The sequence below is a fragment of the Mus musculus genome, chromosome 15 (assembly GCF_000001635.26).
Source record: "Mus musculus strain C57BL/6J chromosome 15, GRCm38.p6 C57BL/6J".
Lineage (NCBI taxonomy): Eukaryota > Metazoa > Chordata > Mammalia > Rodentia > Muridae > Mus > Mus musculus.
This window is the reverse complement of record NC_000081.6, coordinates 78,790,711-78,803,613: the sequence shown is the minus strand read 5'-3', so window position 1 is coordinate 78,803,613 and position 12,903 is coordinate 78,790,711. Positions and strand designations below refer to the sequence as shown.

Sequence of the window (12,903 nt, the reverse complement as noted above, 5' to 3'; positions counted from 1 at the left end):
TTTGTGGGAGGGAGAGGCACGTGAGTAGTCTGTCTCCGGTCGAAGTCCTGCTCAACACTTGTAAGGCCATTATCCCAGAACATGGACACGTGTGAAAGTTCTGCTAGCTTCTGAGGCCCTGTCCCACACTTTGCAGATATTTCCTGAAAGACAGATATGTATTATGTGACTTTCAGCAGAGTGAATATACCTACCATGCGAGTTTAAGTGGGAATGATGGGGCTCTGTATATGAGGTCCGAGCCCAGAGCTCGCTAAGTTGGTGTGACCTGTTGACTTCAGGGCGTGTGTGGCTAGTGGAGCGGACACTTGTCGCGTTCAGGGTTCCGGGTGGCCAGCTGCACCGGGAGTCGGGCTTGTAGAGGGTGCAGGCTGGTGTTGTGCTCATGGTGGGGGACAAGGTGAGCAGCAGCGGCGGCAGTGGCCCTGGCGGTGGCGCGCGGGGTGTGGGCGCGCGCGTGGCGGCTCCGCCCCGTCGGGGGCCGGGCAGGTGTGGGAGGGCCGTGCGGACCCCGCCAGGACTGGCCCGGAGAGCCGGCGGGAAACAGGAAGCGGGGGTGGGGGGTGGGGAGGCGCGGCTGGCCCGCAGAGCGGCCGGGAGGACGACCGGAGCGCAGCGGGTCGCGGGCAATGTTGGGTGGCCCGGGAGGCCGCCGGGCTGGGGGCGGAGCCAATGACCCCGAAGGCACCGCCCCGTCGCGCCTCCGGAGCCGTCGGCCGAGCACAGAGCCGGGAGCTCAGGGCAGCTGCAGCGCCCGTGGTGAGTGCGGGGAGGACACGGGCGGGACAGCAGCGTGGGGACGTGAAAGGACGCCGACGGGACGCCCGGGAGGACGCGGGCGTGACCTCTCGGGGACCCGGGAGGGTGCAGGCAGAGCAGCTTGGGATCCCGGGAAGACGGAGCCCGACAGCGCCGGGACCCGCGGGCGACGCCCAGGTGCGGTGACCGCGGCTCCGTGCCCACCGTGCTTGTCGCCCGCAGGCTCGGAGGACGCGGCCATGCAGGGCCGGGCGGACGCGGGCGAGGCTGACGAGGAGGCTGGGGCGGGTTCGGGGTCGGAGGCCGAAGAGGACGCGCTGTGGGAGCGGATCGAGGGCGTCCGGCACCGACTGACGCGCGCCCTGAATCCGGCCAAGCTCACGCCGTATCTGCGCCAGTGCCGCGTCCTGGACGAACAGGACGAGGAGGAGGTGCTCAGCACCTACCGTTTCCCGTGCCGCGCTAACCGTACCGGTGAGCCCGCCGCCAGGGGTTTCCTCTCCCTTCCTAGGCCCGCTCCAGAGCAGACAGCTGGATGTGGTTGCCGGTGCCGATGGCGACCCCTGTGGGATCTTTACTGTGCTCTTTGACCTCTCTGGTTCTCTCTGTCCCATTTGTGTATCCCTTAAAGAATCAGTTTTTCTCAAGAGCTCAAATCCGGGCTCAGTTCTCCGAGGCTCCTCTCCCACTGGGCGTCTTTGTACCAGGACTGTCAGAGGGACTAAAAGTATCAGGGAACTTAAGTCAATGAGAGCATTTTGCCTGGGAAACGCAGGCATCCGATGCCCCCGGGCATGCGTAACGTGTGTGTGTGTGTGTGTGTGTGTGTGTGTGTGTGTGTGTGTGTGTGTGTGTGTGTGTAGGGGTTGCTGGGGACCTGCTCCAGTGCAGGTGCTCTGGGGAGGGTCTGGTGTTCCTAGCCAGGGCAGACTGAGCTTTGCTCCCTGATGTGTTGGGACAGGCCCCGGTGTGTGTCACAGCCCAAAAATCTGGGGAACGTAGGCCCTGGAGCATTGTCGGGGTGGAGAGCAGGGGCACTGGGGGAAGACCTCATCCTGACCCCTGTCACAACCTTTACCCTCAGGGCGCCTCATAGACATTTTACGCTGCCGGGGCAAGAGGGGCTTCGAGGCCTTCCTGGAAGCCCTGGAATTCTACTACCCAGAACACTTCACGCTGCTCACTGGCCAGGAACCTGCCCAACGCTGCTCCATGATCCTTGGTGAGCAATCTCAGTGGGTGCCCCATCCTTGCCACCAGAGCAGAATTTTCTTACCCCAACTGCACTGGGGGTGGTGGTGTCTGTTTTCACTATACCCATTGGACAGATGAAGAAACTGAGGCACCAACTGCAGAAGTTTACCCAGGGCCCCAGAGTTCAGAGTCCATGTGCTTAACATGACTCTCTCTCTCTAATCATCTTTATGAATGGTATGGCTAGTTTCTCATGTAAACGTTCAAGAATAAATGAGATGGCTTAGTGGATAAAGAAGCAAGCCTGGCCACCTGAGTTCACTCCCCGGGACCCACACAGTAGGAGAGAACCAACTCCTGAAAGTTGTGCATAGATGCTTTCCTTCCCCCGAGTAAATAGATAGATAGATAGATAGATAGATAGATAGATAAGTAAATGAATAAATAAATAGAAATGTAAGTTCAGGGTGGTGGTACTCGCCTGTAATACCACTCAGGAGGCAGAGGCAGGACCAGGTTTAAGGCCAGCCCAGGCTACATAGAGAGTGATAAGCAAGCCAGTTTTGATACATATCTAGACCTTGTGAGTTTTGTTTTTTGCGGTCAGTGGACAAGGCTGCTTGTCCCTAGCAGTTACTCGGGATCTGATTCCACTTGTTTGAAGAGACAGCATAGGTAATGTGTCGCGAACCTGTCTCATAACTCATTGGTGGAGTCCCTTGAGGGTGGACAAGCAGATCCTTTCAGGTTTTGTGACATTCTCTCCTCCCCGGGGGCAGCTCTGCTCTGTTCTCCTCTGAGCTGGGAGTTTCTGAAGTGGAGACTCTCAAGGAATGTATACACTGTAAGTGTCTTATGACCACAGCTCCCCCCAGCAGAGCCTGTGGGTCTGCTTTGCTTTATGAATCCCTAGCCTGATCTTGAAACATTTTTGCCAGGTAGTTCTGTAAAAATCAGGTTTCAAGTTTGCATCTTCTGGGTTTTTTTTTTTTTGTCTGTTTTTTGTTTTGTTTTGTTATTTTAGAAACAAGGTTTCTCTGTGTAGCCCTGGCTGTCCTAGAACCCCCTCCATAGACCAGGCTGGCCTCAAACTCAGAGATCTGCCTCCCAAGTGATGGGGTGAAAGGTGTTTGTCACCACAGCCCAGCCAGCTCTGTATCTTCCTAAGTGATGTAGTTCATAGCTTACTACTTAGTGAACAGTAGGTAAACAGATGGGTAGAGTGTGTTTACTATCCAGTGTCACGAAGTTTAAATAAGTTGATACAGTGTCTAGTATAAAGAAGGAAGCTAAGGAACATTAGTTACTGGTATTACTGGCATTGCTGTTCGATGAAACATTAGTTTGGTTTTCTTGTTGTTTTGTAGGAACTCTTTATGTATTACGGTTTTGAGTCCCATTATAGTTTTTTTTCCTATAGTTTTTGATTGTTTGCTTGTCCCTTAACATTGTTACCTCTTTTACTATAAAACTTTTCAAGAGTTTTGTTTTGCTTTTGGATTTTGAGACAGGGTTTCTCTGTAAAGCCCTGGCTACCCAGGAACTTGCTCTGTAGAGCAGGTTGGCTTCAAATGTAAAGGTCTACCTGCTTCTGCTTCAGTGCTGGGTTTGAGGGCGTGCGCCACTGCTGCCTGGCTGGGTCAGCTTGTTTCTCTTGTTGTTGTTGTTGTTGTTGTTGTTGTTGCCTGGCTGGGTCAGCTTGTTTCTCTTGTTGTTGTTGTTGTTGTTGTTGTTGTTGTTGTTGTTGTTGTTGTTGTTCTTCTTCTTCTTCTTCTTCTTCTTCTTCTTCTTCTTCTTCTTCTTCTTCTTTCCTTCTTCTACTCCTTCTTTTTAAAAATTTTTTAAAAGATTTATTTATTTATTTTATGTATATGAACACATTGTCACTGTCTTCAGACATACCAGATGTGAACTACCATGTGGTTGCTGGGATTTGAACTCAGGACCTCTGGAAGAGCAGTTGGTGCTCTTAACCACTGAGCCATCTCTCCATCTCTCTCTCCTCTCTTTTACTTTTTAAACTTTATTTTAATACAGATGTGTCCACCTTTTTCTCTCATAACTCCCAGATTTTATGTCTTGTGTGAGAAGACTTCCCCTGTCCAACAATGGCAAAAATACCTTCCAGAATTTTCCTCCAGTGCTATTACTGTTTTTGAGTTTTTCTGTGTAGTCCAGCGGCTCTCTGGATTTTATTTGACCCTTCTGAATATTCTTTTTTCCTCCCCTGACCTGGCAGATGAGGAGGGTCCCGAGGGCCTGACTCAGTTCTTGATGACTGAGGTCCGGAGGCTTCGGGAAGCTCGGAAGAGCCAATTGCACCGAGAGCAGCAACTGCAGGCCCGGGGCCGGGCCCTGGAGGAGGAGCGGGCAGGGCTAGAGCAGAGGCTTCGGGAGCAGCAGCAGGCACAGGAGCGCTGCCAGCGACTGCGGGAGGACTGGGAGGCTGGCAGCCTGGAGCTGCTGCGCCTCAAGGATGAGAACTACATGATCGCCATGCGCCTGGCTCAGCTCAGCGAGGAGAAGAATTCGGCTGTGCTGCGCAGCCGAGACCTGCAGCTGGCGGTAGGCCCAGGAGAGACGGTGGGGTGGAGAAGTGGGGGGGGGGGGGGGGAGGGGATGTTAACATGATTATCAATACATGTGTCAGAATTACCATCCACTCGGTTGTGACTGCTAATCAATCCCTCTACTCAGGGAGACACCCCCACAAAGCTCCTGGCCGTTCTGGGAAGAGTTTTATTTTATTGCTTTTTTTTTTTTTTTTTTTTTTGAGACAGGGTCTCAGGTATCCCAAGTTGTCCATAAGCTCGATATGTAGCTGAGGATAGCCCTGAACTTCTGATCCTCCTGTTTCTACCTTACAAATGCTGGGCTTACAGCTGTCTTGTTCTGCTAGGAACCCCAGAGCTTTGTGCCTGCTACGCAAGCACTGTAACCGACTGAGGCATACCCCTAAGCTCTGGGAACAGTTTTGGTTGTCACAACTAGGATGGTGACATTAGCGTTCAGTAAGTAGAGGCCAAGGATGCTACCACGGTTCCTCCCGTGCCCAGGATAGCCCCTTCAACAGATTTATGATGCACTGAATGTCAGTTGTCCCAAGAGGATGAAACTTTGGGCTCTAGGGATTCAGTGAGGTCCAGGCTGGGAATGTCAGCGGCAGAGCGCTTGGCAGAGGCTGTGCTCCACATCTGCATTCTGTCAGCCATTGTAGTTCTCCAGCGCTGGTTCCACAGGCGGCCTCGTCTCGTCCTCACCAGCGCACGCACGGTACTCAGGTTCCATTCCCCAGTACAGATGCAGGGCTTGATCAAGGTCTCAGAGCCTTGGGGTGAATTACACCTGCCTGGTACCCAAGTAGGCCTCCTGAGGGATACCATTCTGCCTGTCTCTGGCCAGTGAAGTCCCGCTCGTTCTCCAGAGGATCCCCAGGTTGCCTTTTAAGGACGGAGGGCCCCCTCAAAGACCGAGGGATAGAGTCTCTCCCTCATCCTCCTCCATTCTTCTTGGGACTCCAAATAGAGTTTCTGCCATGTCTGTTGACCTCCGTGTGCTGTTCCAAGCTCTGAGAAGCTGTCTGGCTCAGAGGTTTCCTGTGCCAATGGTTTCACAGTGGCTTCTGACGTTGGTATTTAGAGCCCTTCCCCGAGAAGGTTGGTGGTCATGGTGTAGGTTCTGAGGGTCCTGAGCAGCTCGTGGGACTCTGGGTTCATACATGCTGGCTGGCTCTGTGTTTGGGTGAGGGGAGCCCAGATTGCCAAGGCTGCTGGCCCTGCTTGAGGTGTAGCTGATGTGTTTGCAGCCGGAAGCGGATTGGACAGCCATCGTCTGAACGTCTGCTTCGTATTTGGTGCTAAGTGGGGACTCCAATTGCTCTCAGTTGCTGATGAGCAGTGTCACATAGGGTCAGGCTTCACTCTCTGTGCCCCAGTTTCCTTATCCTTAAAGTAACAACAGGTCACTGTGAGGATGGCCTAACATTGTGAAGTAGCCCCCATGAGCGCTGGGTGTTTGTTCTGCACGTACCTTTTACTTCCCCGCTGGGGTTGGGTGCGGTTGTGGTTCTCAATGCTGGAGGGGGAACTGAGGCACAGTATGGTTGTCTAGAGCTCTTTCCTAGCACCCTGAGATTGAAGGGGCTTTGCTGCCTGCCTGGCTGAGGGGCGGTGGGATCTTCCTTCTTTCTTCAGCTCATCCACTTTTCCCAGAGACAGACATGGAGTTTTGTCAGTCTGAGGAGGCCGCTACTCAGGGAGAGCAGTGTGACGGTCACGCTGCCCCAGTGGAGCTGCTAGAGGCTGTGGCAGGCTGGGTTGGCATCCTCTTTGTGAGTTGGGTCTGTGCGTGTGTGATTGGGAGATGTCCTGTGTGTGCCCAGTCGTTGGGGCAGGAGCTACTGCGGGAATGGTTGGAGAAGATGCAGAGGAAGGGCCCTTTGTCACCTGAGGTGCTCACAGTTGGGACCGGCTGTTTCGGTGGTTGCGCTTGCGCTTGCGTTTGGAGGGTGGAGGGTGAGATCAGATGAATAAAGAACACCCCCCAACCCACCTGCACTTCTTGGAGCTGTTCCTGTCTTAAAGTTTAAAGAGGCCTTGCAGGTGGGAGTTCTCAGCGCAGCCCTCGGGGCCTGGCTCCACAGCTCGGTTTCCTCCCACTGTGGACAGGTGTCTGTGGTGGCTGATTTAATACTGTGTTTTATAGGGTGCAAAGTTAATGAGCTGTTATTTCTGAGCAACATAAATTTAAGGAGCGAACGGTGTAATTTGGAGCTCAGGAGTTTGGATACCGGGATTAAAGGCATCCGGGTTTCCTGGCGACTTGTCTTCCGAGCTCCCTGGGGAAGCCGGCTGGCCTGAGGGTCAGGCAGGATCCTGGGTGTGCAGTTGTGGTTTGCTGCGAAGGGTGTGGCCAGCCTGGCCTTTGAAACCAGCTGTCTTTCTCTGCTGGGTCACAAAGCATGTTTTGTGAGGGAAAAGGAATGCGGGGGTCAAGCCTCTCTGAGTCTGTGGAGGAGTGGACTGTTAATTTGAAGAGCTGCTGCCCCAGCTTCAGACGAGGGTGTGGATGCGTGCGCTGTTCTGGGCTCCGGGACCTGGAGGACTGGCCGTCACTCTCCAGACCAGGACACTTGTGGGACACCAGGCCTTGTTTCTCTTGTGGATGTTCCCAGAGGTCATTGTGCTTTTCCCACCACAGTGACCTCAGTGATGGCTGGCACCTGTTGCTCTTCTTCCCTCAACCCGGCCGCCCCAGATCCCACATGCGTTTGGCAAACATCCCTGGCCAAGAACGCTGTCCTCCAGCAAACTGATCATGCGTGTCGGTCCCTGGGCCAAGCTGCTATCATCAACTGCCCACCCCCACCCAGCTCCCAAGCCAGGCTCTGGCTTCCCGCACGGAGTTGGTGACAGGCCAGGGCCCTGGGCTTTCTTTAAAGCCCTGCAATGGCTGTGTCTCACTGGTTGTGCCTCATAGCCTGCTTCGTCCTGTCTTCTTCAGTTGTTAACAGTTCTGAGAGAGAGAGAGAGAGAGAGAGAGAGAGAGAGAGAGCTTGTGCTGATAAAGCTGAGGCTGTGAAGAGATGAGGGACTCGTTTAAGGTGTCAGAATATAGTGGTCAATAACCTCTCCATAAGGATTGTCTTCCCTTTTTTCCTTTGTTTAAAGACAGAATCTCCCAGTGTAGGCCAGGCTGATTTGGAGTTTAATATTAGCCCAGGCTAACCTTGAATCTTTGGCAAGCCTCCTGCTTAAGCCTCCTGAGTGTTGAGATGATGGGCATGTGCCAACGCACCTCGTTCCTTTGTGAGGAATTTCCTGAAGGGGTCCCCACTCCCCTGTGTGGGTTGAGGCCTGGGTGGGTGGGGGCTGGGCTGGAGGGGCAAGTCTTGGCTCCTGGGCTGGATGAGGCCCTCAGGCCTATTACTTCTTTCTCCTTCTGGTCTAGATAAGGAGACCCAGAGAGGCACAGCCAAGGCTACCCTCAGTCCAGGCAGGGCTGGGTTCAGGCCCTGTCCCCTTTTCTATACTCAAGTAGCTACTCCCTGTGTCACATTGACTTTGGCCAAACGGTGTGTTGCATGCAGGGCATCTTTTCATGGCGATCGCTGGGAGGATAGCCTTGGCTCTGCCTGCTTCCCTCCTCCTTATTCTGTATTCGCTCAGCCTGGTGAGTTGAGCAAACCTTAGGAACCTGGGGACACCTTGGAGTGGTTTCCAGTGGGTCCCATCCAGGCTGACTCACGTCTTGGGCCTCAGGTGGACCAGCTCAAGCTCAAGGTCAGCCGGCTGGAGGAAGAGTGTGCGCTGCTGAGGAGGGCCAGGGGCCCACCGCCTGGGGCTGAGGAGAAGGAGAGGGAGCCAGATGGCGCTGATCTTCTCTCTGAGCTTCGTGCAGAGAACCAGCGGCTGACGGCTTCACTGCAGGAGCTTCAGGAAGGTCTTCAGCAGGTAGGACCCTGATGCTGGACCTCGGCTGCTCACTGACACCAGAGCCTGAGAACATCAGCCCCAGAGGCTGAGGGCTGACCTGGCCCACGCAGGCGGGGGCTCTTGGTGGAGATTCCTTAGCATACTGCTCTGGGGGGTGGCGGGGGGTTCAGTCTGGGCTCCGTAGCCAACCCCCAGAAGTCTCTGAACTCCATAAAATCGCACCCCTGAGTGTATGTGAGCATTTTCTTAGAAAGAAGAGTCCCACTTTCTCTTTTTAAATGTGGCGCTAGAGATCAAGCCCGGGGCCCTGACTGCTACTGCAACCCTAGTATTTTCCTGTTGTGTGATTGTTTGCTTTGACCTGGGCTCACTCTAGTCCCGCCTGATCTCGAACTGGTTATGTAGACCAGACTGGCTTCAGATTTGTAGCAGTCCTCCTGCCTTTGTCTTGTGAGTCTTGTGAGTCTTGTGAGTGTTGCAGTTACAGGTGTGAGCCACCATGCTTGGTAGTTAGGGGTTGTTTTGTTTGTTTGGTTTTTTTTTTTTTTTTTTTTGAGACAAGTCTGGCCTTGAACACCTGATCTTCCTGTCTCAGTCTCCTGAGTGCTTGCCTTGTAGACCCGTGCCACGCACACCTGGCTTTTCTGGAATCTGTGATGGAGTCTCTGACCCTGAAGTGGTTGAGACAGCGCCTAGGTCCGGGTGGCTCTAGGACTCGGCTTGGTGACCTCCCTCAGGACTGTGGCAGTGTGGACTTGCCATTGTTCCACACAGAAAGTGGAAACAACATGGTTTATTTTGTGGTGTTGGAGTGGCTTGATTAGCCGTGGGCCTAGGGACAGGGTCTTGGATTCAGGATCAGTCTCTTGGAAACGTGGTGTCAGAGGGTTAGGGATAGGCCTTGGGGATTAGTGCTCTGGTGTGGGCCCGGAGAAACGAGAGGGGGCTAGGGTTTGTTTGTGACTGGGGTCCTGGCTGAGCTCAGAGCACACCTTCATCCACTCTCTCTGAGCAGCGCACGTCTTCCAGAGGACAGTGGGGCTGGAGGGGCCACACCACTCTTCACACAGGGAAAACGAGGTCCAAGTGCCAAGCCTGGCATAGTAGACGCTTGCCTGATTTGGAGAGTTGAGGGATGTGTGTTTCTCCCTTCCTCCATGTGCCGAAGGTGGGGTGGGAGGGCCAGGAGTTGAGGTGGCCTCCCACTTTACCCTGCAGGAGATGAGCCGGCCAGGAGCTGCAGGCTCTGAACGTATCCTACTGGACATACTGGAGCACGACTGGAGGGAGGCGCAGGACAGCAGGCAGGAGCTGTGTCAGAAGCTTCATGCTGTGCAGGGCGAGCTACAGTGGGCAGAGGAGCTGCGGGACAAGGTAGGGGCCACTGCCTGCCTCCCCACCCCCCTGTTCCGATCCACCAACATCTACTGAATGTCCTGGTCTAGGAGGGGGATACTGCCAGGCATGGAGGGTATACCCTGGCAGCAGCCGGCCACTGGTGCCTTCAGCAGGCACTCAGCTCCTTCATCCCCACTGATGAATCCTTGTGTGTCAGTAGGGCCTGTTTAGGTTTTGCAGAGTCAATAGTAAACACATCTAAGATTCCCTAAAAGGAGAAAAAAAAAAACTTAAATCAAAACCAAAACCAAACCAAAACAAATAAACCCACAGGGTTTGGGGATTTAGCTCAGTGGAAGAGTGCTTGCCTAGCAAGCAAAAGGTCCTGGGTTCGTACCCAAGTCCCGTTCTGAGCACCCATGTCAGGTTGCTCCCAGGGGCTGGTAAGTGTTAGCTGCTTTGTCTGTCACCTGTTGACATCATTTGTGTGTATATCCCCCGCCCCCAACACACACATATACACATACTTGTAAATAACACATAAATCTTCAATCCAAGGCTTCCATTCCTGGAGAGGTGTTTATAGCAGGCGGGTGCACAGGGCGTACACCTGAGACCCTAAGGTAATTCACAGAGCCAAGGGCTGTAGTGCCTACAAGGAGCTGAGAAGGTCGGGGATTGGAGGCTGAAGTCTCCATGAGTGACCAGAGTTGATGTGGAGGGCGCTGTTGGCACTGTCAAACCCGTTTTTTTACGACTTAGGCAGTTGAGGGTCAGCTCGACAAAGACAGTGGTTGAGGGTATCCCGCTGGAGAGGTGGGCACTCGTTCCTGGGTTTTTGGGGTTCTGAGCCTGGCCCACCTGCCCTGCCCCACAGTACCTGCAAGAGATGGAGGATCTGCGGCTCAAACATCGAACGCTGCTGAAGGACTGTGACCTCTATAAGCACCGCATGGCCACTGTGTTGGCCCAGCTGGAGGAGATTGAGAAAGAGCGGGACCAGGTGAGCTGCAGCCTGTTGAGGGGTGTCCCTCATCCCATCTCTAGCTCTGATTTGGGAGGGGAAGGAGGAGCAGGGGGAGGAGGAGGAAGAAGAGGAGGAGGAGGAAGAGGAGGAGGAGGGGGAGGAAGATGCAGGATTGGCATTGCAGGAAGAGACATTAAAAGTGCACTGGTGAATTGAGATGAGGCTGTCAGGTCAGGGAGACCGGTAAGCATCTTCACATATGCCCAGGGAAGCCTGTGAGGATGCTGGAGTGTGAAACATGGGCCTCAGAAGATACCCACCAACCAATATGGGCCTCACAGTTTCCCAGGGTCTTTGCTACAGTCCTCTCATTGCACAGGGCCCAGAGAGGGTCAGTCTTGTAGATGATCACATGGGCAGGCAGGCAGCATTGGAGCAGGGTTCAGACCCTTGGTAAATCACACAGGGCTCCTCGGATGGCAGCTAAGAGCCTCGTCCCACGGAGCACGTGAGAGATCCTCCTTAGGCCCTGAGCTTCCATGCCCTCCCAGACCGTCCTGCCTCTCTGCTCTCTGCATGGAGGAGGCACCTACAAATATTTGCTGATGGAGAAATTCCCAAAGGTTTGGTCTTTATGTTCCTGGCATCACAGGCTTGTGTCCTGTGAAGGCTCCAGGGTAGCTGAGGCTTCAGACCAGTTCCTTTATGCCCCTGACCACTGTGTGGGAAGGCGCCTCCTGTAGGCAGGGCAGGAGGTTGTTGTGCTACTACATGTGTGAGAATGACCCTGGGAGCCGTTAGAACGTAGGTTTGGGGGTCACCCCTGGCATTGTGATTCTGGTGCTTTGGGGCCACCAGGGTCTTCCCAGCCTGCCAGGGCTTTTATCCTGGCTCCCTCAGGAGCAGTGTGGGCAAGTCCTGGCCTGGGCCTGGCTCTCAGGGACTTCATGAGAGGAAAGAGCATTGGCTGCACTGGGCTGGGTTGGACTCCTGGCACCTGTAGGGACCCAAGTGCTGTGAGAAAAGTTAGCTTCCCAGTGGATCTCTTGAAAGTATCGTTCTCGTTGTTGTTGTTGTTTGAGACAGGGTTTCTCTGTGCAGCCCTAGCTGTCCTGGAAATTGCTCTGTAGACCAGGCAGGCCCTAAATTTAGAGATCTGCCTGCCCCTGCCTCCCAAGTGCTGGGTTTTAAAGGCATACTTCATTACCACCCGGCTGGAAAAAGTGTCTTAAGTTTAGGGGTGTGGTGTACCTGGACCCTGGCCTTCCCAGCCAGAGACGCCTGTACCCTCTGGTGGTGGTGTTTTTGGTTCCACCAGTAAGACCAGTGATCCGTCATCCTCTTAGTCCAGTGGTTCTCTATCTTGCTAAGGCTGCGACCCTTTAATGCAGTTCCTTATGTTGTGTGACCCCCCCATACCCTCAAGCTATACAATTATTTTCTTTGCTACTTCATAACTCTAATTTTTGCTACTGTTATGAATCATAATGGAAATATTTTTTGGAGATAGAGACCCACAGGTTGAGAACTGCTGCCTTAGCCTGTCTGTGTATAGACAAAACGAGCTGACACTAAACATACCCCCCCCCCCCCCGCCCTCCATAAAGGAAGTGTCCCTCAGGCAACAGACAGCACCGGTCTTGTTCTATCCAGCCCACTGAGGCAGCGCAACTCCCCTGTTCTCTCCAGGCAATCCAGAGCCGAGACCGGATCCAGCTGCAGTATTCTCAGAGCCTCATTGAGAAGGACCAGTACCGCAAGCAGGTGCGGGGGCTGGAGGCGGAGCGCGATGAGCTGCTCACCACAGTCACCAGCCTGGAGGGGACCAAGGCCATGCTGGAGGCACAGCTGCAGCGGACACAGGGGGGTTCCTGTCTCAAGGTGAGTGGGGCCAGAAGTATAATGCTCTGGGACTGGTGTGCTGTGGACCTTGTTTCATGGGGAAAAAAATCTATGCTGGCTTAAGGCTGGGCCTCTGTGGTGAGTGAGCTCTAGGCCAGGGCTGGGAACGTGTGAGGCCTGAGTGGGGACCTCGGCTGGGTGGGACCGTGGTGGACATTAACAATAGGTTGCAGCTGAGAGGTTGTGGGCTGGCCTTTGGGTTTCTGCGACTTCTCTGGGCACATGGGATAGTTTGAGCTGACTGTAAACACTTGGCAAGGCTGGATGCCGGAGGGTTCATGAGCAGGACTCTCAGGCAGGGCTAGGCTA

General features: G+C 54.1%; 1 protein-coding gene across 2 annotated transcripts in view; it reads left to right on the top strand.

The window, feature by feature from the left end:
• Window positions 1–541: 541 nt before the first annotated feature.
• Card10 (caspase recruitment domain family, member 10) overlaps window positions 542–12,903 on the top strand; it is a 27,950-nt gene continuing 15,588 nt past the window's right edge. Inside the window, exons 1-8 of one of the 2 annotated variants that reach the window (XM_006520253.4) lie at window positions 542–759; window positions 982–1,233; window positions 1,844–1,981; window positions 4,193–4,518; window positions 8,214–8,405; window positions 9,606–9,761; window positions 10,603–10,728; window positions 12,382–12,573. In XM_006520253.4, the coding sequence (XP_006520316.1) occupies window positions 630–759; window positions 982–1,233; window positions 1,844–1,981; window positions 4,193–4,518; window positions 8,214–8,405; window positions 9,606–9,761; window positions 10,603–10,728; window positions 12,382–12,573 (1,512 nt within the window). In that variant the 5' untranslated portion in view covers window positions 542–629. The remainder of the gene's footprint in view (window positions 760–981; window positions 1,234–1,843; window positions 1,982–4,192; window positions 4,519–8,213; window positions 8,406–9,605; window positions 9,762–10,602; window positions 10,729–12,381; window positions 12,574–12,903) is intronic. The other variant, NM_130859.2, reaches the window with a different exon arrangement.